The sequence below is a fragment of the Dicentrarchus labrax genome, unplaced genomic scaffold, assembly GCF_905237075.1.
Source record: "Dicentrarchus labrax unplaced genomic scaffold, dlabrax2021, whole genome shotgun sequence".
Lineage (NCBI taxonomy): Eukaryota > Metazoa > Chordata > Actinopteri > Moronidae > Dicentrarchus > Dicentrarchus labrax.
In genome coordinates, this window is record NW_026136721.1 from 23,925,608 (window position 1) to 23,949,405 (window position 23,798).

At 40.4% G+C, this 23,798-nt stretch overlaps 1 protein-coding gene across 2 annotated transcripts; it reads right to left on the reverse strand.

Moving 5' to 3' along the window:
• Window positions 1–1,267: 1,267 nt before the first annotated feature.
• prss12 (serine protease 12) lies at window positions 1,268–22,418 on the reverse strand. 2 transcript variants are annotated; one of them, XM_051385414.1, is made up of 13 exons: window positions 22,004–22,418; window positions 20,344–20,482; window positions 19,105–19,277; window positions 18,742–18,892; window positions 17,949–18,127; window positions 17,305–17,446; window positions 16,988–17,208; window positions 13,757–13,898; window positions 9,951–10,156; window positions 9,245–9,323; window positions 8,567–8,689; window positions 4,548–4,843; window positions 1,268–2,637 (listed from the first exon to the last, which is right to left on the reverse strand). In XM_051385414.1, exons 1-13 carry the CDS (start codon window positions 22,335–22,337, stop codon window positions 2,306–2,308), a joined length of 2,517 nt encoding a protein of 838 aa, XP_051241374.1. In that variant the 5' UTR covers window positions 22,338–22,418; the 3' UTR covers window positions 1,268–2,305. The 2 variants fall into 2 exon arrangements, with proteins under 2 accessions (XP_051241374.1, XP_051241373.1); XM_051385413.1 differs by having other exon boundaries at window positions 9,942–10,156.
• Window positions 22,419–23,798: the final 1,380 nt, after the last annotated feature.

The window sequence follows — 23,798 nt, forward strand, 5'->3', positions numbered from 1 at the left end:
CCATATGTTATTATTTATTTCAGCCTGACAAAAAAGAACACTTGCCATGTACATAATCATGGACAAATGTGTTCTGGCTGATAGCAGTTCTTGGAAGATCAGACAATCAATTTAGCACATGTAAAACAAGATCAATTATGATGGAGTTGCAGGTTTACTCCCATAAACATCCCCCTGCAGCCTGTGTGCCTTCTGGGCTCATTTGTTTAATGAATTATCTGCCTCTGTGTTCATGTGTGTGCAAAATACCTTTGCATAAATACCATTATGCAAGAATCATGTCTGGTTGACAGATAATTCAATTTTGATTAAAAACTGTTGTGCAACTGTGCTTCATCAAAAGTCAAAAGCACAGTCATATTTCATTTTTAGCAACATGTCTCACAAATTGCTCATTAATTCAGTATTTTAAAATCAAGTGAAAGCAGAGTCAAAGCAGAGTTGGCACTCTTGGCTTAGGGTTTTGTATGCATTTTCATTTTCAAATCCGTTTGACAACAAATTATAAAGTAGGTGACAGTAGCCATTATCTAGGTTAGTATGTGTGAGTGGAAGTCGACATAAATCATACAACAGAAAAGACAAATGAAGACACAAATTTTACTTTTGCAGCAAGATGTGCAACTGCAATTTAAATTATCATCTATACAGATTATGGAATACAGTCTAGGGTGACGGGTTAACCACAAGATGGTGCTATTTCATTGGATGTAAATACATACTGTGCTGCTATAAACTCTGTGGAGGTAGTGTTTGGCTTATAAGGAGAAAAAGCATGGAGTAAATAAGTGTTTTGATGGAAGGAGCAAAAGTATAACAATAACCTTTCAAAAATTAAATAATTGCACTTCACGTGTTTTTGAAAGACACAGGGAACAAAAGCTGGAAAGATGAGAATACTTTTAATTATGTTGCCATGCTATTTCATACATATTCTCACTCAAACAGCTGGTCCCAGTTCTCAAACGTGTGTTGAGTCAATATGACGTGTTTGCCTTGTAAATTGAGGACAACTCAGAAAATGGCTGCCATTCCTGCAGACACTGTGCGTGGGTGTGTGTGTGCATACGCATTGTCTGACATAGTGGTGCTCACTTTGACAGTTTGCAGTCAGAAACAAACCTGAAAGAGCTCTGTCGTTCTTTTCCGATGTGACAGAAAGTGTACTATAAAAAGCAACAACCACTTAGAAAGCATATGCAGTAACACCAAAACATTTTAACATACATAAACAGATTATTAAATGTCTTAATAAACACACTCAGACTTTTTACAAAAGGTACGTTTATGAAGAAATGTTACAGTACATTAAAACACGTCAGTCAGTAAACACCAAATAAGAAGGCATTGTTGTGTCTGTTTTTTTCAAGTGTACCAGATTGTCTCCCTTCAGTGGTGACAACACTAAATTGCCCCACTAGAACAAAAGAAAATGAATTAACAGTGTTGATATGACAAATCAACATTGTTATGTGCTTTGATTCACAAACACTTCAGTCTCCTCCTTTCTCTGCAAATGTCAAGCAGCACTGAGTCAAAGACAAATACTGACTGGATATAAATTATAAATGCCTGAGTAAGTAATAAGACCTGAAATCTGCTTTTTACACACTAGAACAAAAAGCACAATGGAGAAAATTACATGACAACAAGAATGAAATGAGGTTAAAAGACATATTTAACTTTGGCAAATGTCAATATGACTTGAGTGCTTGAATATCATGCATTAAGTACCTGGGGGGGGTCGTAGTGCAAGTCTGCAAATTCCTTTCATGCCATTACCTACTGTGTCTGCATGACTGCATGCATTTATACTGTACATTGGTTTTCACACTGTGGTCCCTTTTAAAACATGTTTAATCACACATTTCATATCATAAATTACAATATAACAAAAGCAAGCACAGAAAACATTATTTTGAGAAGACATTTTAGTGTAGTATGAAATATCACAAGAAACAACAAAAATATATTTAAGTTATGGCATTTTCTTGAGTTGAGATTTAACATCATCCGATATCTTGCCATTCATGAGAATATTAAATCATTAAAATAAGTGCTAATGACTTAGATGAGAGAAAAGACATGCCTTCATCTCTCCTAAAAATATAAAACGTTTCTAGAGGAGAAAAAGGCCAGCGTCGCCTTGTCCTCTTCATTTAAAAGTCAGGTTATAACTTACATCACTGGATAATCAGGTCACAGTACAAGGACATCAGTTATTCATCAGTTGTCACCTGACCAAGTAAGTCTTTTCAGAGTCATTCTTCCTGATCAAAAGGTCATATCTTTCATCATTCACCTTTTATCGCCTTTTTTCTTTTCTGTCGCTGCGTCCAATCACCTTGCGTATCCAGGAGCTGAAGGCAGAGACTTTGGTGTAGACCCCAGGGGACTGTTGCGTCCGGCATGCATGGCCCCAGGACGTGACCCCGTAAACCACCCAACCCCCTCCCGGACGCTCACACACCAAGGGACCTCCACTGTCGCCACGGCAACTGTCCACACGCCTCTCTGGCTGGATGCTGCCAGCACAGAGCATGCGGCTTGTGAAGGCACCATGGAAATGCTGCTGGCAGTGACGACGGGGAAGTAAAGAGAGCGGCGCCTGCTGTAGGGTCTTGGAGTATGAGCGGCCTGATAAAGAGAGAGAGCGTAGAGTTTAGAGTGATAGGTCTGGAAGAGTGTGTGTGAGCATCTATGACTTTATTATTGTTGTTATAAGTTGACCACCAGTGTAATTGCAGATTTAAAAAAAAAAATGAATTTCACTCTGAAGCTACAAAACTATTTTTTAGCCATTCTAATAACATGACCTATTGATCCTCTAGCGCCACCAGCAGGCTGACATTTTTGGTTCAGAGAGAAATTTCTGGATTGCCTTGACATTTGGTCTATAGCTCATTCATGATCCCTATGGATCAATTGTAAAAACTGTGATCCTTTGACCTTTCATCTAGTGCCATAATCAGAAAAAAATTCTGTTTATTCAAACACTTCTGAATAAACATATTATGTTTATACAGTTTATGACAAAATACCTACAAAACTAATGGCATTCCCATCAGTTTCAGCTGTAACTTTGTGTTTAGAGCTAATTAGCAAATGGTTGCACACTGACAGACTAAACTAAGGTGGTTATCATCATCCCTGCTAAGAAATAAACATGCTAGCATAATTAGATTATCACTGTAAGCATGTTAGTATGCTGACTTTAGCATTTAGCTCAAAGCACCTCTCAGCCTTACAGAATATGGCTGTGGACCCTTGTTTGTGTGTGCGTGACTGTGAATGGCTTTATGTAACCTGTAATCTTTTTAATTTTTACACTATTTGACATTAGTGGATGTAAAAGCACACAGCAATCACCTGTGCATGACTTTTTCTATGTTTTTTCTTTTTCTTTTAAAGTTTGCTTTGCCTTGCCAGTGGGCAGAAGACTCTCCTTGACTTAACGTCATTTATCACATTCTTAACAAGGGATAACTGACTTTTTTCAGGCATAACAGGGATCTAATTCAGAGATTAATCAATTTCAAGGTTTCTGGAACAGTCTGACAGAAGTTTTCTTTCATTCCATGAAGCTTCCCAATACATATGCAGCCAGTGCTTTACTTTTAGCCTGGGGAGGTTGTAGAAATTACCTTCCTCTGATACACAACTGACAGCAAGGAGATTCACCCTGTGGCCAAAACGTGTGCAGAGGTTCAAACCATATCCCCATATCCCTCCCCCTTCTACTGGACCAGTAGCTTTGGGTGGTATGTATGTGCAAAATTTGCTGTGTGTGTGTGTGTGTGTGTGTGTGTGTGTGTGTGTGTGTGTGTGTGTGTGTGTGTGGCTGATAGCCAAATGCAAACAGCTGTACAAAGCAGACATCTCGCCTTAACATCCTTTGCCAACATCACACACTCTAAATAGCCTGTGTTGTCATCACACGTAAGTAAACTAATAAAAACACTCTCTCCCACACACACACACACACACACACACACACGAGAATTCAACCGACATTAAGGAAAACAGACACACTAACTTCTCAATAGGGAGTACATGTTTTTGCACAAGCGTGTACTGTGACCTTCTATCCTTTGTGACCAAGTTGCTATGATTAATGACATCAGCATGTAATTTAAAGATTACTCACAGATGTGTGTCCCAGTAGAGTGTACAAGGGTAATTACTTCTGGAGGATTATTTTTCAAGATAACAAATGGCAGGAATACTATTGTGGTTGCAGCACATGCCTGTTTCACTGTCTGTCCAAATGTACAGTGGAGTTTACCAAAAATAACTAGTTCCAGTGTGACAGTATACAGTGATATATTGTCTACCTTTCCATTGCCCTGGTTAGATATTTTTTGTGTATTTATGAAAAAAACACTATGATTTTGCTAACTATGATTGTGTAAAACCATTTCATTTGAATGAATAGATGCGACTTAAAAAATCATGAAACACAACTAAATAAAAAATAAAATGATCTCTGTTTTGCACCTCAAGGGCCATCGTACCCCCCTCCCAAACACACACACACACACTCTCACCTGTGTCACCCCAGCCGGTAATGTGACAGTTGCTGGCTTGTTTGAGCACTCTCTCTTTCTTCATGGGCAGACAGGCGGGAAGAACATGACGGCTAAATGACACACACTCTCCCGGCATCTGGCCCACTGCCCCCGGTGACAGATGAACCAAGGCTAGGTCGTAATCATTGCTATGGGAGTGGTAGCTTGGGTGGAGGACAATCTGCTCAACGGCGTACTCCTCTTCATATTCCTCAGGGACGAGGGAGTGGTAGTCGCCCACTCTAACTTTGTACTGCTTGGTGCTGTTTCCATACCTGCAGACAGAAATAAGGATGGATCGACAGAGGCCATTAGTGAAAGAGTGTGTGTGTGTGTGTGTGTGTGTGTGTGTGTGTTTGTGTGTGTGTATCCCACTGCTGATACTGTAAACCACACGCAGTAAAATTATGAGTTTACCTCAGCATGAGGTCATCTAAAGCTGGAAAAAGTACAAGTATGTACACGGAGCACACACAGTCATAAAATCTGCACATGCTGCCTGCAATAGATTCCACCATCCATTTTTTTCTTCAGAATTTTTAAGGCTTCATAGTGTTATTCTCCACACAATCATTTTGATATGTGAAGTTTTTCTTTCAATAATATATTTCATACCCTTGTTGATTTTTTGTTTTTGATGAAGTTTGTATTATGTTTGTGCTCCCCTTGAGGACAGTCCTTCTTCAGTTCTTTGATACATTCTATCACTTTAAATCCTAACTAAGGGGGGCTGGGCTAAAAAACTGAAAACCTGGACAGGGAATGAGCCGAGGCAAGAATGATAACAATAAATCTGTCATTGTGTCTGTCTGTTTATGCTTTGTCTGACTCATAGGTTGACAAAATGAAGTGTTTTGCACACCTTCCATTTGCTTATTGGAGATGTTTTGGAAACTGAGTGGGAGAGAGGAGCAGGGTAAGTCAGGGACAAAGACAGGACCAAAGGAGAGGTAGGTATGGAGGGAGGGAGGGAGGGAGGGAGGGAGGGAAGAGAAGGAAGAGGAGAAGAGTGAAAGAAGGAGGCCTTTCAACAGAGCCAAGTATCTGTGTCCAGTTACAACTGGCAGAGTGTTTCCGGAAAGATCTCCTGACCTGGGAATGCCACTATGTTCCTGGCAGAGGGGAGACACTGCTGACCAGTCATCTACGTACAGTACATACCCATCTACACGTACACCTACACATACACATACACACACACACACACACACACACACACACACACACACACTCACGCACACACACGTTTGGGGCTAGTGTGATTCACAACTAGCAGGCTTGATCCTGTGCTAAAGACAAAATATCAGGAATAGAATGGAGTGTGAATGTGACACCTAAGTTACTTTTCACATGTTGTTGTTGTAAAAGTCTGCTGGAGTTTTGTTACTGTTGGCAAGATCCCAGCTGTACAGCTACAAGGTATAAATAGATTTAATATGTTAACAGCATGTGACCACTAATCAGTAATGGTAATGTAAGAGACAAGGTAATATGATCATATTAGTTACATTTGGTAGTTGCACCTTAACACGTCATTCAAAAATAATCTGGGTTTGTGTGCAGGATTGGGTATGCCAGCTTGTGTATGTATTTTCTGTGTATTGCGTGACTTCATTTGTGTATTTGTTTGTTTGTTGCTGTGTGTGTGCTTGCGTGAGTACCCTATTTTGCTCACCATATACGAAAGGTGACACTGTAAAGACGGAAGTCCCTATCTTGGCCTGCATGCTCTGGCTTGCATGTAGCAAATTACTTTTCAAAGCTGTCATATCTGGAGCTAACAGGCTGGAGCACTGAAGGCTGATATGTGATCAGGCAATACTTGGTAGTGTCTGACCTTTCTTGTCTGCTTGTGATATCTATGATAACACATTTCCTACTTACGGCTAAAAATACCTTCTATAATTTCTGTAATATTTTTGTGTGAGTCTACATTATCCTTTGAGCCAGAGTAAACACACAAGAACTGACTACTAATACTATTAGTAATTTGTTCTGTATCATGTGCCAACCTGCAGCAGTCAGCAGCTAATGCAGGAATGGTATTCCTCTGGCACTGACAAATGAATTCCACAAGCTACAATGAATCATTAAATCTCATTCAATATAAAAAGCAAAGAGTAAGGGCAGTAGGCGGGTAAGCCCAACCCAACATAAAATAATTTACACAAGCCATGACACAGCCACAATAACAATCGGTTGAACAATAAGAAGTTCATAGTCATAGTCATATTTGATGGCAACAATTACAGCTAGTATAATGCCTACTGTGTGGTTTTAAATGACTTACCATTGTCAGCAGAGAGTCAATTTGCAAGTACACTGGTACAACTTATCACACTGTTTACATTAATAATTTGTACAAGTCCTGATTGCTACATCCCAAGTGTTTCCTGTGTGCTTGATTTAAAAGAAAAGTACAGGAAGACTCACATCAGAGAGGAGAGGTTCCTCTATTAGGAGTAAAACTGGTAGTGGAGATGGCCTGGGAATTGCTTGAGAAATGGTAGTGGAAAGGATTTAGTGAATGACCTCTTCCTTTCTTTAATGTGGAAACATCGAGATTTATAGTGGTGGAACTGCTGGAGTCTGTAAAGAGTTCTGGTTTTCCTACCAAACCCAAACATTGGAACTAATACCTGGTACTGCAACCAAAAGATATTATCTTTAAATTACAGCCAGACAACCTTACATGTACTGTATAAATATCAAATGCAGACTTTAGGGTCAGTGCCCTCACAACATTTAACTTTTTCAGTTCTTCACAAATTGGCTACGTCTCAGTTCAGTTCATTTTCTTTTCTTTTTTTGCAAATGTCTTTCCGCTGCCTTCTCTGCTGTATGCATTAGGTGATAGATTTCATGTTGGTGCTGCCATGTGGAGGCCCCCAGACCAGATGAAGTTGAGATGAAGTAACTCTGGCTGTCTCCCTGCCATCTGCACCACAGCCAAACCACTACTGATTATACTGCTCACATTGTTGTGGTTCTCTCTGTCAGACTTGAATATACTGAGGAATTAAATAGGTTGCGTGGCTCGGGTGTAGCTCAAGCTACAGGCGCAGGCAAATGTTTGCATGAGCACGTCCACATTCCCATGAATAAAGATAAATGTTAGAACTCCAACATATGCAGAAAATCTAAACACACAGTGTGAAAGGCACTTGTGTTTGCAGTTTATTTCACACTGGGTTTAGAGCACTGTTTTTTTGCATGTTTTAATTTAATACTTGCTGTTTTAATTGCTTTTTTTTTTTCTCACTGTATTGATTTTTTGGAGCAAATTTTAATATTGTTTGTTTGCCCTGCATATAATATGGAATGTGATTTTCAATTACCCACAAAAAGAATGTGACCACTCCCTCAAAAGCCTGTCACAGACGTTGATACGAAGAAATGTAGACTGACCAGCATTGTGGACACGCGAGTGGTTGCCGGGTTGAGACATAAGATGCGTGCCTATTGAGTAAACAGTTAAGTGAAGGAATGTTATTATTTCCTGGCTGGCTGTGCAACAAATATTCCCCCTCTCTGGGTTTTGCGTCATAAAACTGTCTATGCTGTCCAGTAGCACGGACTACTGGGCAGAGCTGAACTTGAAACTTTGGGGTACCCATTCTGATAGTCAGGCTGTGACACAGGTTTTATTTGCCTAGATTGAGTTTCACTGTAATCTTGATTGATTTTTTTTTACCTAGATATCTTAGTCTGTTTTATCTTCTTGGTTTAATTTATTGTAGACTTTTCCTATTTACCGTTTTAACCAATTTTGTAGTTTTATTCCCTTAATATTTAATTCCATTATTCTATTAGGTAATAATTCTTAATTATATTTTAGGCTTTGGCAAAATGTTGTTTTCTACTTTGTGTAAATAAACTGTTTTATATGTTTTACCTCAGACTGTGAGTGTTGTCGGTCCAAACTGCTGTATGAGATTATTCGGCTTAACAAACTGAACATGTGTGAGTAGATGATCGTGGGTGCGTGTGTGTTTGACCTCTTGAAGCAGTGTGCCGAGGTGAGGACCCAGCAGGTGTCAATGAGAGTCGCTCCACACACCAATCTTCCGTCTCCTCGAGATCCTCGCAAACGAATCGCAGCTTGCCATGGCCAGCCACCCCTACAGACACACATACATACAGCCAAGCATGCACACAAACAAACAGCAACTGTACTATAAAGTCAGCATGTGTAGCAAAATGTATATTCTATCCAAATATAATTTATGTGATTTTATGGAGGACACTAAACATTGGCATACCTGGCTGGCAGAATTAGCTTTAGTTTATATGCAGTTATTTTAAGTGTAAACATGCAGGATATCATCTAAACATGCACACACACAAATAAATATTCAGTAAAGAAAAACATTTATTGGTACCCATAAATATGTCCGCACATACTGGGTTGTATACAAATAAGCATAAATGTTGCCTTTCTCTCTGTTTATCCCAGCCTCTTTCTGTCTTTAAAGAGTTTTTCTGTGTTGGCCTGTTTCTCTCACACTCACATTTAACACTGACATTCTTACTCACTTGCATGCTTTCATATATTGTGTATATTCATGTTCTAAGACTAGTTGATGTGAAAATGTGTCCAATATTCTTTATCCCTGTGTGTCTCTGGCAGGCCTTCTATATGCTTTCATTAATCCCTTCTGTGCCTTCCAGCTTACCTCAGAGAGTTTTCTCCTCCTATGATTCTTCGCTGGCGAGTGTGTTTGAGCCGCAGACCACAAATTGACTTGACAGGGTCTGACAGAGACAAAAGAGGAACCATTGGGTGTGTATATGTGAGAGTGTGTGGGAGGGCGATGATTGTTAAACCATACATTTAGGATTTAGACGGATTGAAATTACAATAATGTTTGAAATTCATCTTTTAACACTTCATATGAACCTGAAATGAAGTAAATTAAATAAATTAGGGATCATTTTCATAGTGTGTGCATGTGATGTTAAAATCTACAAACATCAAGTCCTTTTTAGAAGATGTAATTTATCATACTGAAGAGACAAAACACGCTCCTGCACTGGTTTGACTGTGCACGTGACAAATGGAAGTAATAGCATATGTGCAGGTAACAGATAGCATTGTGCCCTGATGTCTGACAGACAGGGTGAAGCAATAACATCGCTCTCTCCATTTTACCATCTGGATATACACACACACTGAAGTCCTTTTCCTCTCAGAATCTAAGCTTGTGGCGTTTTTTTTTTTTTGTCATTTGTTTCTCATTAGTTTTTCAGTGTATATGACATATTGGAAATGTTTGCTAAACACACTATAGTCTCATGCAGTGCACACTCAGATGCTCCAAATAAGTCACTGGAGCTTTTTTTTTTTAAAGCAACATTAGGTGAAAAACAGACCTGACTGACCTTTGACCTCTTTGTAGATGGGCTGCGATTCACCGTAGTCACAGATGACCCCAGCGTCCTCACTGTGGCGACAGTTGTGCGTGCCGGGCGCCTGTTTGATGCAGTCAGCTAACGAACGCTCCTCGCCACTGCACTTCACATTGTCCACGTGGATAGGTCCTGTCCCTTCCCCGAAGTACGCCATCACACGGGACTTCGCCACCCCACTGTAGAGAATGGACAGGACACAGAGACATTTCGTTGCCATTGCCACCTAAATTAAATTAAACTGGAAAACTGTTACAGCTGTTGGGACAAAATGCTAAAATACTAAAATATAAACAAAATCGTATTTACAAAACATAACATCAACAAAAAAGCAAAACATCAGTTAAGAAAAACAACAGAATTTATGAAGCTTTCAGTTGCATTACCTAATAGTAAGAGATTCCTCAACATTTGAGTAGAGAAATGTGCTCCTTGCCCTTTGTTTTTGATAAAAGACAACCTACAGCAGTTAAAACCATTTGCAGATGTGCTGCAACTAGTCATAGTTTATGTCATTTTAAATTTGTATTATGCGTAAGCCAGATTTGATTATTTATTCTCTTTGATTTAAGCTCAATTTCTATTTTATTTTTTTATCATATAAAGTAATTTTTTGTATCTTTTCCTAAATACCTTTAACCATGTTAAAATTCAAAAGTTGCTCCATCCTTCTGTCTGTAACACAAGCATACAGGCGGTAATGACATGTTAGATGTTATGGTTTGACATTTTCTGGCTGTGACGTAAACGGGTCAAAGCACTTTTCCAATCTGATAACAACAGTATTTGTATCATTATCTCACCTCTGACTTTAATTAGCAGTCAGCTAACACACAGAGGGAAGTATGTTGTGGTTGTGTATGTGTGCCTGTCTAGGCTGCAACTGTGACTTTAATTAAGATTGATAGATAACTGACTGAGAGGAGCTCATGTTGCATCCCTGGGGTTTGATGGGTGGCAGGTCTTGTATCCCCCACTCATCCAAAGGGAATCTCATCTCTCTTATTGAGACATCTACAATTGTGTCTGTGTCTCCAATAGCTCCCTGAGCGGTAGTTAGCATGGAAAGGGTGAACCTCCAAGTCACTTGGAACTAAGCCTATAGAGAATGACATCAAGCCTGCTTTGTGTGTTTCTGTGGCAACACACAGTAACACAACATCAGTCAAAAATGAAATACAATCTGCTTTGAATCGTAAATGCTCAAGTTAGAAAGGAAAGCCAAGTGTTTTTTCAGACATCATATTTCATGTACAGTCCATTTGCCATGAATTATCTTTAAAATTCTAGGTAACCATTTTTCAAATGGCATTTTTGTTAGTGGGTCTGTTCTAAATATTGCATGGGAAGATGGAATAAAAGATGCAGAATAGGTGACTTGGATAAATCATGAGTTGCAGGCATTTACTAATTCCTCAATCTAAGATGTGTTCTAATCTAATCTAAATTGTTTCTATCATTTGCTTATTGTTTTGTTTGTGCTTTTGCTTATAGTCTCTGTAAAATCACTTTGGGTTGCCTTGGGTATGAAATGTGTCATATAAATAAGTTTGCCTTGCCTCGCCTAAGAAAAACCTCTTATTGTTCCATTCTTGTCACATGGTGACACATTCACAGTGTGACTCACAATATGTTATGTTATGATTGCCTTTGAAATTGTTTTCAATTCATTTTGAAGTTCAAGTGTTATGTAAAGCACTTTGTATATGACATACAGTATAGTTGTACTATTGTATTGCGTTTTTTCCTTTTGCAACATGTGCTCATGGTGCAGCCTCGCAGAAATACAACATAAATGGTTGGAGGTGGATAAAAAAGTTCCCTTTGTCTTCCACTTAATCACTGTTTACATAGTAATAAATTGTAATCGAACTTTAATTATGGCTCCATTGGTTTTTCTAAAGTAATAGTGGTATCTTGTATGTTTTAAGTATGGTTCCGTACGATTCGGTCCACATTACAGGCTTCATTTAAACCACTAGCTCATTAATTTGTTGTCAAACAATGCTTTAAAGTTTTACACTGGTAGACTTTTCTCATGTGTGTAAGTTTCATGTAGGTCCTCATTCAGGGTGACTCTAGGTCAAACTGTTGACTTTGAATATAATTTGTGTGAAAGGGTATGTGTCTGCATATATTTTGTTTTATCACCCCCAGAACAACCTGTTACCCTTGGGGACCTGCTGTGTATGTAATGGCCTTTCACCACACCCTGTGCGAGACAGAGTGATGATCCTTACATGGTTTTTACACGCCTCCAACACTTCCACGCTTCCTCTTTCTCTCTCTCTCTCTCACACGCTTATGCGCTCCAGATGTGGCTTTCATCTACGCACAGATGTGTCACAGAAAATTGGGTGGCTATGGGATGAGTATCCCTTGCTGACAGTTTGTCACGGTGCAGTTTTCCCTTGCCATCCCATTGTCATTGTTATGGAAAATGGGACAGTATCTCAGGAGAAGAGATAATGGGAAACAGAGGTGATGAGATGAGGTAGTTTGCTTCGCCTCAACATATCTGTCATTGTGAATGTGTCACTTGCACAACTGGCCTGTCCTTTAATTGGATGTTTATCTTGGCTCTGCGAAAGGGCACAGCTAAAACCCCTAATAAAAGCAGCTGGCAACACACCAGAGGTGGCACCAGAGTGCACTATTTTTAAAGATTAATTAGGGAAATATGGTAATTTTAAACGATTCAAAGCATGCTGTAGTTTTTCCATTGTAGGTTGGCTTGAAACTCGAGAAGGGTTAAGAGATGGAGAGATGAAAGACAGACACAGAAAGTGGGAGTGAGTATAAGACAGATGCCAAGTCTGAGAAGTGGAGATTGATTTTGCGAACAGAGTAGGCAGTCTGGATCCACTTTAGTGAGTGTAATGTATAAAGTGATCATATTGCACTGGCACAGCTCACAACTGAGCTTTTATCCAGCATTTTACCTTGTTCCTGACCATGACTGAAAATAAAAAGCATGTTGAAAAAGAGCAGGACAAGAGGAAAGTTTTGGGAATAAGGGATGGTGTGGGGTTAAGAGTTAAGTATGGGTGAGAAAAAGAGTGCATACAGTGTCCTGATGTTGGAGACAAAAGTTCCCTTCATCATTGTATCTCATGAAACATCTATGTGAAATTTTGTCATAATTAACGCTTCAGTTCTTGAGTTGTGACCAAAAACGCATTTTTGGGATGTCACAGTGGCTTTGATGTTTGACCATCAAAATCTAATCAGTTCATCCATGAGTCCATGTGGACGTTGACGAAGATTTGAATTGGACGGACAACCCGAAGACATAATGCCTCCGACCACAGTTATCGCCAGGGTGGAGGCATTTAAAAAACCAAATGCAAATGCAGCCAAGAAGGCAGACTGCAATCTGAAATTCTTTCCAAATATTAATAAGGTATGAATGCCCTAGACTTGAATTAATCAATTGAGGTGCATTGATAGTTAATTATCTTTTCATCATTTTCTTCTCTCACAAATGTGTCCTTCTATCAATATAAACCAAATATCTCTGGGGTTGTTGGACTGTTGTTTGGACAAAAAACTATTTAAATAGGTCATCTTGGTCTGAGCATTTTTCACAATTTTTTATCCATAAAATGAATATCTTTAAACTTTAATCTTTACTACTTTCAGCTGAATCTAGTAAGCAATGTGTTGAATTAGCCACTTCCAACAGCTTCATCTGCAAGTCACTGTCCTTGTATCACATTACCCAGAAACACAAGGCTATCAAAGTGGCTACTCCAACAGACAAGCACACACTCGCATACCTGTATCCCAACTGTCGGCACACCACCTCAGCGTCACGATCAGTCCATCCGTCATCACACACAGTCCCCCATTGTCCAGACAGATAGAGCTCCACCCGGCCTTCCCTAGGGCTCTCTCCTCCCACAAGCCTTAGTGGCAAACCTGAAGAACACACAAACACGATTTAGACACACTGTTGGCTGAAGTTACCCAAAACCCCTGAGTTTAGAAATATTCAAAGACACTAACACACACATTCCCTAACAATCCTGATCTTCTGGGCTTCACGGGTCTGATGAAGGGGGCATGTGTGCTCATATTCCCTGGGAAGGAAGTAGCTTGAACACCTGTCTGTTTTCATGCATGCAACCGCTTGTGCTTCCAGAAGGGGAAATTGTTAGACTCCTGTCACTATGAAAAGATCATTTCTTTTCATTGCCTCTCTGTTTTTCACACGCTCCCTCTCTTGTTCTTTCCTTTTAAAATGGTATTCACTCACACTGTTAATCAAATCAGTCTGGCCTTTATGTTTAAACAATCCATCATCATTTGTCTGCACACAGATACCCCAGACATGCACACACAAACACACACTAATCTCATTTAGGGGAATGGCAATGTCTTTTCCATGTGTGGACAGTTTCAGGATCAGTTAACACTCTTGCCAAGTGTCAGGTATTTTTATGCTGTTATATATATAGTTGGTTGTTGCATTTTGTCTCTCATCTATCATATACATTCTGCAAATATCAAATCCTACAACAACTTCAGCAGCTGCCCGTTTATCCTGAAATAAATCATTCAGTGTGACTGTATTTAGTTGAATGACGTGGCACATTCAAACATTGTGTGTGTAGAACATAAGAACTGTAGGAGTGGGAGATTAAGACAGGGGGAGTTAATTGTGGGAATGTTTACTTCTTAGTTGGTGTTGGCTGTTGAGGAAATGCTCATCTTTGTCCTCTCGCTTAGAAACACAAACACTGACACCCCCCCCAGCAAACACACACATACACACATACACAGCAGACACAACCCTAATGCGATGGTCTCTAACAAAAGAGAGAAAGAGAGAGCGAGAGAGAGGGAGAGAGTGGGAGGTAGACAGACAGAGAGATGAAAGCACAGTCTGGCTTATCAGCTTTTTCTCCTTTTCCAAAAACAACATAAACCAATCTGCTTGTGGCATGTTGAGGGGGAAGGAGGGATTTACGTACACACATAAACACTCAAACAAATGCACACAAAACAAACAGACACACACAAACGTAAGGTAGTAATGACATAATTCTTCAGCTTCTTTCCAAGCAACATAAGCTACCTAAACCCAACTTATCATCACATACAACATTAAAACATGATGTATCCTTTCTGTGACATTCACCAGAATTATCAGACTCATAGCTTTTACATTCAACATCGTGACAGAAGGCAGAGAATTGAACAGTTATATACAGTATGAGGTCAAATCTGAGCCATTACTGGTTTCATCCAGCTCTATCCTTACACGTGTTTATTGGTGTCTGGAGGCGATAGACATAAGCTTGATTAATGGTGCTACCATTTAACACTTCCTCACACTTTCAGCATGTAGTAACACAACTGAACCCTTATGTGTCTTCCTATAAAGAGTTAACAAGTGCAATAGCACTTATTTTGTGTTATGTAGCAACATGTCGCCCACTGCTACCTCATAGTTATTTAGGAACAGTGAGGAATAGGAGCATGATAGAGACTTACTCTAGGTAAAGTATTGCAGTAGGCCCATTTAATCTTCATGACTTCACAGGCAACCCAGTTAATAAGGTAGGATAAGCCAACTAACAGCTGTTCCCATTAGAGTTAGCATGACTTACATCATCCTCTATCTGTCTCTTGGAGAATGTTGGCTTTCCTCTTCCAAGTAAGATGAGATCCAATTGAATGCAGGTTGAGATCTTAGAAACAGATTCCAGATCAGCTTACACTTCTATCACCTGGTTTTATTAAGTGAAGGGAAATTACATAGAGACTTCCACCATTTGGTTTCCTATTTTACACTGCCTATAAAGTATGTATGCTCTCAGTGAAAAGCTGGGCTTCTTCAGTTAAGCTAACACTGTTACTGATAATAATATTAACATTTTATTTTTAATCCTATTCTTTTTTAATTCTTCTTAATATTATAAACAGCTTAACAAGAAACAAAAACATTTTTGTGAAGTACAATTTCAGTAAAAGTGGTTCTAGAAAACTTCATTGTCAAAGGGGATTTTAAACAAAATTTAAAATAAATCTTATCTGGTTAGTTCTTCCAGAGTTGAGGGGCCCAAATGGCTCATATAGTTTTCCACCCACTAAAAAGGAACAATGAGAGGATCTCGGGCAGAACTCAGCTAATAGGTTGTTAAAAGGTCATTGGTCAGAGGTGAACCGCCATATGAGCTATAAAAGTGATTAAAATACACATTCAGGTCAACTGTGAAACACATGTAACCAGTGCAGAGATTCTAAAATAGTTTTATGCACTCTCCTACTCGCAGCAGATTCAAGTAGTAAAACTTGTGAGGAGTTTTAAACAGGAATATTGAGAATTTCATTAATCTGATTGAGCATTGCAATAATCTAGATTAAATAGAGCTTGTGCACCCCTGCAGGAAACCGGACTGATTACTGAATTCATGTGTTTATCAAAACTTAATGTATTGTAAGAACTGACACCCAGAGCAAGTCTACTGAGAGAGAAATTTGGACAATGGATAATGAATTTTGATTTACTGGAATTAACTAAAAGATGGTTTCTTTTATTTTTGTACAGTGAGGTTGCTGGAATCAAAAGACAAATAGGTCTTCGTAAAATCTTCTTAAAATGTTGTTTTAAGATTTAGACACCCCATAATTCAAAAGGACTGGATGATTTTCAAACACAGATGCCCACTCACTAGTTCAGTTGTAAAAAACAAAAACAAATGATCCATCATCCTTATTGGGATTCAAATTTGCTAAAATATCAATAAGAGCATTTTGAGAACTCTAAAACTTATGAAGGGAAATACCAGCATCGGTGGCCAGCAAGGTTTAAAATCTACAAACACCCCCCCACAGACACACATTTCCAGGTGTGCCGTTTCAAGCAGCACTATGGTATCTGCTATCTAGATGCATAATATCAGTGTCTAACCACACACATAACCCACATAGCTGAGCCTCTCTCACCCAACCTAACCTTAACCTTTTACGTAACCTCACAGTAAGATAAAATTCAATCTTACTGGTTGGAAGACTTTCTCCATGACGCTCAGGGCTGCATGCGATGTTAACATCTTCATGGTGTGTGCAGTCATGGCGGAGCCACTCCCTCCTGTTGCACAGCAATAGGCTAGGCTCTTTCCCTGTGCAACTCACATCATCCAAAAGAATGGGACCTGACCCCACCCCGAACCGTGGGACTGGAGTGATGTCTAGTCCTTCAAAAAGCAGAGTCTCACCTAATCTGCAAAGTAGACAAGTAAACACACAAATAACATTTTTACATATTATTAAGATGTGAGCCTACATGTGCCTGGGGGGCATGAATGTGTCATATTACCTGTAACCAAGTTGTCGGCACACCACTTGAGTGTTAGAGTCTATCCAGCCGTCATCACACACTGTTCCCCACTGACCACGGTAGAAGACTTCTAAACGTCCCTCATGACTGCCTACACCCCCTACCAACCTAACAGTACCATCTGGAGAGAAAGACAGAGAGTTAGGCGATGCCCTTGCTCACAAGGCCTTCTATTGCATTAAATAGCTATATTAGCGATATTTTCTTATGGCCTTGCACATTTTAAATTGTTATTGATCAGTGTTCAGCTTTTATGTTTCTAGACCTAGCCACCCTGCACTGTCCTGAAAGCTCTGCTAGCAAAAGGGGTAGCAAATGTGGGGAAGGTAGCATTGTTACCTTGCACCCTTCTCTTTTTCTCTCTCCTGAAACCAATTTGCTGTACCTTTTTCAAAGAAAACATTTTTACTTATCATTGCAGGAAAAGCACAGGTGCAACTAAAAACATTAATGATTGCTCTATTGAATTTAGGAATTCTATTAACCCCCCCACAATCCTAGCACCAGAAAATGTAAATAGAATGCAACTGTTATTAATGATACATCTGTGTTGGCTGCTGTTTGCCGTATTTGACCTGTATGCATGTATTGTGGATTGCTAATGCAAAGGCAGGTGTCACTACCTGTGAGAGGGTTGCAGGACACTCCTGCATCCTCAGAGTGCAGACAGTTGTGTTCCCCCCAAGCACTTTTTGGACACTGCTCCAGAGTGAGCTCATTGCCTGTGCACCGCACCTCATCCAGCCACACACGGCTTGAACCCTTGCCAAAATGTGCCTGGCCCCATGCCCTCGCCACACCGCTACAGACAAAGGAGACGGTACAGAAGAATAGAGGGTTTGGTTTGCAGTAATACCGATACAATTAAAAACAGATGTACTGACTGGTCCTGACTTACAAGATACTTGTTGTAAGTTGCAGTATTTGTTTAATCTGCAAATTGAAAGGAATAAACCTACTGTGTGTCAAATCAGTTTTGGAGAAATGGCTTGCCACACACATCTGTGCATACATAAACATTGCAACACCAACACCACAGTGGCATACACAAAAAAATGCACACAGGAACATTTGCAGAGTGTAGTGTTGCTAAATATGCATATCTCTGTGGTACTAGAATTCATGCAGGAACAATGAGCCTGATTCATTATCTGACCCCCAGATGTTCTTTACTGCTTGCTCCTCTCTCTGTGTGTCTGAATGGAAAGAATACTTCTCATACTTTTGGAGACAGAGGGAGAAACAGACGACAGGACACCCACATTAACTCATCTAAGCTTCCCACTCTGTCACACTCTTTCTCACATTCACAGTGTATTTCCTCTATGCTAATTATCAGTTGGAATTAATGTAAATATGAACATTTATATCTGCCTGTGTGTGTGTGTGTGCGTGTGTGTGTGGGTGCCCCTTCACCTCAGCCCTAGTTGTCGACACACAACCTCTGCATCACTGTCATCCCATTGGTCGTCACATATGGAACCCCACTGCCCTGCATGGAAGACCTCGACTGTGCCCTCTGATCGTGATCGACCTCCCATAAGCCGTATAGGGAGCGCAGCTATCTCTGAAAGGCGCACAAGCATTAATATACACATTTGCATAGTCTACTTTGAGATTCTATGCAGGCTGAAACAAAAGGACTTCTTTTAAAGTATATACTGAGGACAATTCTAAAATGAAGCAGGAGTTATAGAATTGTAGAGGATGTGTAAAGTCATTAGATCTCATTATATTCATCCATCTCAGCCCTATAATTCCCCAAGAGGAGTTTCCTACCTGGCTGCTGGGTGCAGGTGATGGCTGCAGCCAGAGAACACTCCCCTCCATTCCAGGTAGTCTTAGGACACTGGAGCAGGTCTGGCTCCTCTCCCTGACAATGGACCGCCCTCCAATGGAGCTTAGCCATCCCCGGACGAAACAGAGGAACTGCACGTGCACTACCTGAGATCCTGGAAAGAAATCAAAGAGCAAAAAAGTTACTTTTACTCATTTAAAATATATATATATAATGTATTTTTAACCCACAACTGATACCAAACAGTGAATCAAGTTTCATCTAATAAGAGTTGGTCATTAAGAAGATTAAGAGAAATGCAACCTAATTAAGGTTGCTTCATTTTTTTTATCATCTGACATAAATCCTGAGGCCAAGCTAAGGCAGCCAATCTCAGAGTAAAAAGTAAAGCCTGGTAGCAATAACCTTGAGCCATCTGTATGTTCATCATCTGCCATTTCAGGGCCAATGCGATCAGCAGTTTCACAACAGCTTTCAATATCGAGACACATGAAAGTCATCACAGACGATTCTAGCTGACATGTGGCTAACATTTGCCCTTTTCCTTTCCGCTGTGGACTTTCATTGACTCCTGTGTGAATATGCACACACAGGCAGGCATGTGTTCATGTCAGCATGCATGCCAGCGCTGGTGTTAGTGTCAACATGCGTAGTGAGTGCACACAAAACATCTCTGTTCTCCAGGGAAATCAGACACCTTCTCAAATAACTACACCCGAGCTTATGAACACTGTCAATATGTATGATGTGCCTACAGGCTCCCTCGAGACCTGGCTTCTAGCATGAAAACATCTCATAATTTGAGACTATAAGACACATTTGCACATGTGTGTGTGTGACAGAGACAGACAGAGACAACGAGAAAGCTGGTAACAAGGTAAATAGCTGAGCACTTAAGGTATTTAAATACCTCTGGGGAATGGGGGGTTGGAATGCAAGGGTCACACAAGAAAAGTACAAAGACTGTGGAGAGGGCGCATGCATGTGTAAGTCTGAAGCGTTGTGAAAGTCTGTAACATTCCCACCGAATTTCCATCACACTCTTGACATCTGTCAGACCTCTGAAGGCAGTTTCACATTCTGAATTTATACGACACATGGTGATTGTACTTGCACCTGTGTCTGAATATGTACGTGAGAGGGAGAGGCAGGCGGAGAGCAGCAAATAGTGCATGTCTGAGCACATGTGTGTGTGTTTGTGTGCGTGTGTGCTCACTCACCCCTTGCCCAGCTGTCTGCAAACCACTGCAGCGTCTTCGTCCCCCCACTCATCGCTACAGACCGACCCCCACACTCCTCCCAGATAGACTTCCACCCTGCCATCAAGCTTGGAGCGGCCTCCTTGCAGGCGCACAGAACCTGGGGTGGAAAGCGGGTTAAAGAACAAAAGATGTATAATACTACAGCGCATACAAAATGGGGGATAAACAATAGTATAAAAGATTGTGTTGTACTATATCTGTATATATTTAAATGAGTAGAAACAAAGAGAGAGAGAGAGTAAGGCAGCAGAATGAGAGGTTGCTCAACCCAACTGGAAAAAGAAAAGAAAGAGGAAGGCAGGCTGCATTTTGTGAAGATGACAGGTGACCACATATACCAGCACACAACTGTCTTATAAATGAGCTGGTGAATCTGTCTACATCCAAACGGCTGCAAGTTCTCATTTCACTTCAGTTCATGACATAACGTTTCATATGTGTGTTGTCGCATTACATCTAGTCTATGAAAAGAGAAAAACCATAGAGAGAATGTGGCTATTTTTCCCACTGTCCCTCCACACAGAATTTTCTTTCTTTGACCCAAGAATAAAAAGGATTTTTATTTTGGAATTGAGTGTTTCCTAAAATGTACATATTTCCTCATAAAAAAACATGGTTACTGTGTGTAGATGTGTGCTGTTTATTGTTGGAGTAATCTGATTACAATATGTGTACCTACTTGATAGATTTGTGAGTGTGTGAGTGCCTGCCTCTTATTGCCATCAGCATATATGAACTTAAATTAGAGAGAACATCCATATGGAGCACCCCTGAGGACAAAAAAAGAGCCATGTGTGGATACCTTTTTTTAAAAAGGTCACACACATAAAAAAGACCCTTAAAGGTGTTTAATGATCCAAACATCTTTAATAGCTGGATCAATGTATGTCAATTCCATGTATCAATTACCGGAAGATAATTTACCCATGCAGTGCCACACTCCAAGACTAAAAATACCACAGACTGCTTGTCTTGTGCCAAATGGAAATCACACACTCAATTCCTTTCGCCACTCTTACTCTCTGGCTTCTCTACCTTTCATCCATCCAGAGAGGTAGGATCTACTTTGTCCTCAGTTTTAATTTAAGTAACACTTAGTAGCTCAAGCCTGTGTACTTGATAGGTATTGATAATGTTAAGCTCGAGCTATTTTTATTTTGCTATCCTCAGTTTGCTCTCATACACTGGTGATCCATTGGACATGTGTTCACTGCCATAAACACCACATAAGCAAATACCTGTGTCCTCATTACAGCACCAATGTGCTTAGACTTGCCATCTGCATACACTATAGTCACACCTGGGAATGGGATACTGAAGGTGTGTCCTGTCTCATTACTTCAGCATGGGCTTCCTGAGTGGAGTTGACTCAAGACAAGTGGGGCGAGATAATTCTTAACACAGTTGCACACAGCAAAAAAACACTACATTTCTCTGGCCTCCATTAACCCAAATAAGAATTGATTTAGCATATGATATGTTACTGTGTCTGGGGCAGCCTGCATTGACTTTTAAATGATCACTGAGTTTATTTTGGTATTTTCTCCTAGGTGTATACTGTATCATGGATCCCTACTAAAGACGGTATTGTTGTGTGCCTATATGCCTGTGTGTTTACCTTGTTTACAGTCGCAGTACCCCCAGTCCACTCTGCCTCTGTGGTTCATGAAAAAGCACCAGGGTCGGATCCTGCCGTCCGGGTTGCGGCAGTGATTGTGCTCTCCTATTCCTTTCCCCGGGTAGCGCTCCTTGAAGCCGGCCACTTCGGTCCAGTTCATGCACCGGGTGCCGGACTCGGTGACGTCTATCGCTCCCCGGTAGAAGCCGTCTTTCCCACGGCTCTGCACGCAGTCAGTGAACGGCAGGATGAATGAAGGGAGGCTGCTGGAGTAACCGAAGCCGCTATTCGCAGCCAAAAGCGCGGCTGTGAGAGCAAGATGCGCCACATTCATGTTAGGTCTCTGATCGTGTGCAGCTGAATACGGGGGCTCCTCTTACCAGCAGCTTCTATCAATCAGCTGAGGAGACGGTGTTCAGCCAGCCTCATCGCCCTGCCGTGGGACGAGAGTGAGAACCGAGGAAGGAAAAAGGGACGCGGATCAATGAAACTCCTATTTACAGGGGCTAATGGGGCAGACAGTCCCTCAATGAAAATTCAATAACATATTTATAATTTCCCACCAAACTGCAATTCAATATAGAAATAGCAATATTATTCAATATATAGGCTAGAATCGGATATTTTTTATGGTATGTGGAGAAAAATGAAAGGGAGTAGGTGGGGGGGAGCCCACCCAGTAGGCTATAATGTGATGATGACTGTAAATAGTAGGCTGTGTATAATCCCAGAACAACAGGGCTCCCAACTGATTGAGACAACATGACCATGACCAAGACGTTTATTTTAACAGAAACAGCCTATTGGGTTTTCTCCAAAGTTGGTTTTGTTTATGGTTTCTGATGCTATACGCAATGTCCGTCAACCGCGGATCCATAATTAGGTATGCAAGTAAACATTTTATTTGGTTTCATTAAGAGGGGAAATTACAGGGTGTTCCTTTTTGGAGCCACAACAGAACTAAGATAGCAGTAACGATGAATGCGCCTAAGTCTCTCCTTGTCTCTCTCCACATCTTTGTTTTTTATCGCACATCTGAATACACTGGGACACTCTGACACGTGATTAGGTGTGTGTGTGTGTGTGTGTGTGTGTGTGAGAGAGAGAGAGAGCGAGAGAGAGACACACACACACACACACACACACACACACACACACACAGATGGCATATGGCGCCTCTAGTGTCTGAACTACAGTTAAATTCAATTTCTTTTAATTTAAATTAATCAAACATGTTACCACAGCAAAAAGCTACGTAAGAACAACAAAACAGCCACAACAAAGTATAGTATCTTACACTGAAATATGTCTTGCTCTGTGACTTGCAGACATCATGTCATCAGGTGTATGATCTGATTGTCGTCTGATATGCTATGTTGCGGTAAGTTGGCTGTGAATGCATGAATGTTTTCTGGATATAGCTACATCTGTGATTGCATCAATGGGCCTGTTTCCCAACACGGAGCAGTACATTAACGATGTATAATCTCAGGTTTTTGCACATCATATTCTAGTCCATTGTGCATTGTGCAACACCCTCTGTTGATCCTTACAGGTATCGCAACCTGCCAGCCCAGCCCTCCACCCCCCTCCCTCCAGTTGTCAAAAATATAATATAACCCAGCCTTATTTTTAAGTTATTTCATATCTATCGAAACTCCTCACAATTCTATATAATTCTATATTTTTATGTATTTAGTTTAGTGCAAAATAATGGCACAGATCAAAGGTGCAAATGCATGCAGTGGGGCTCTGTTTGGACACGGCTGGGGGAGGCAGAGGACTGGGCCTGATG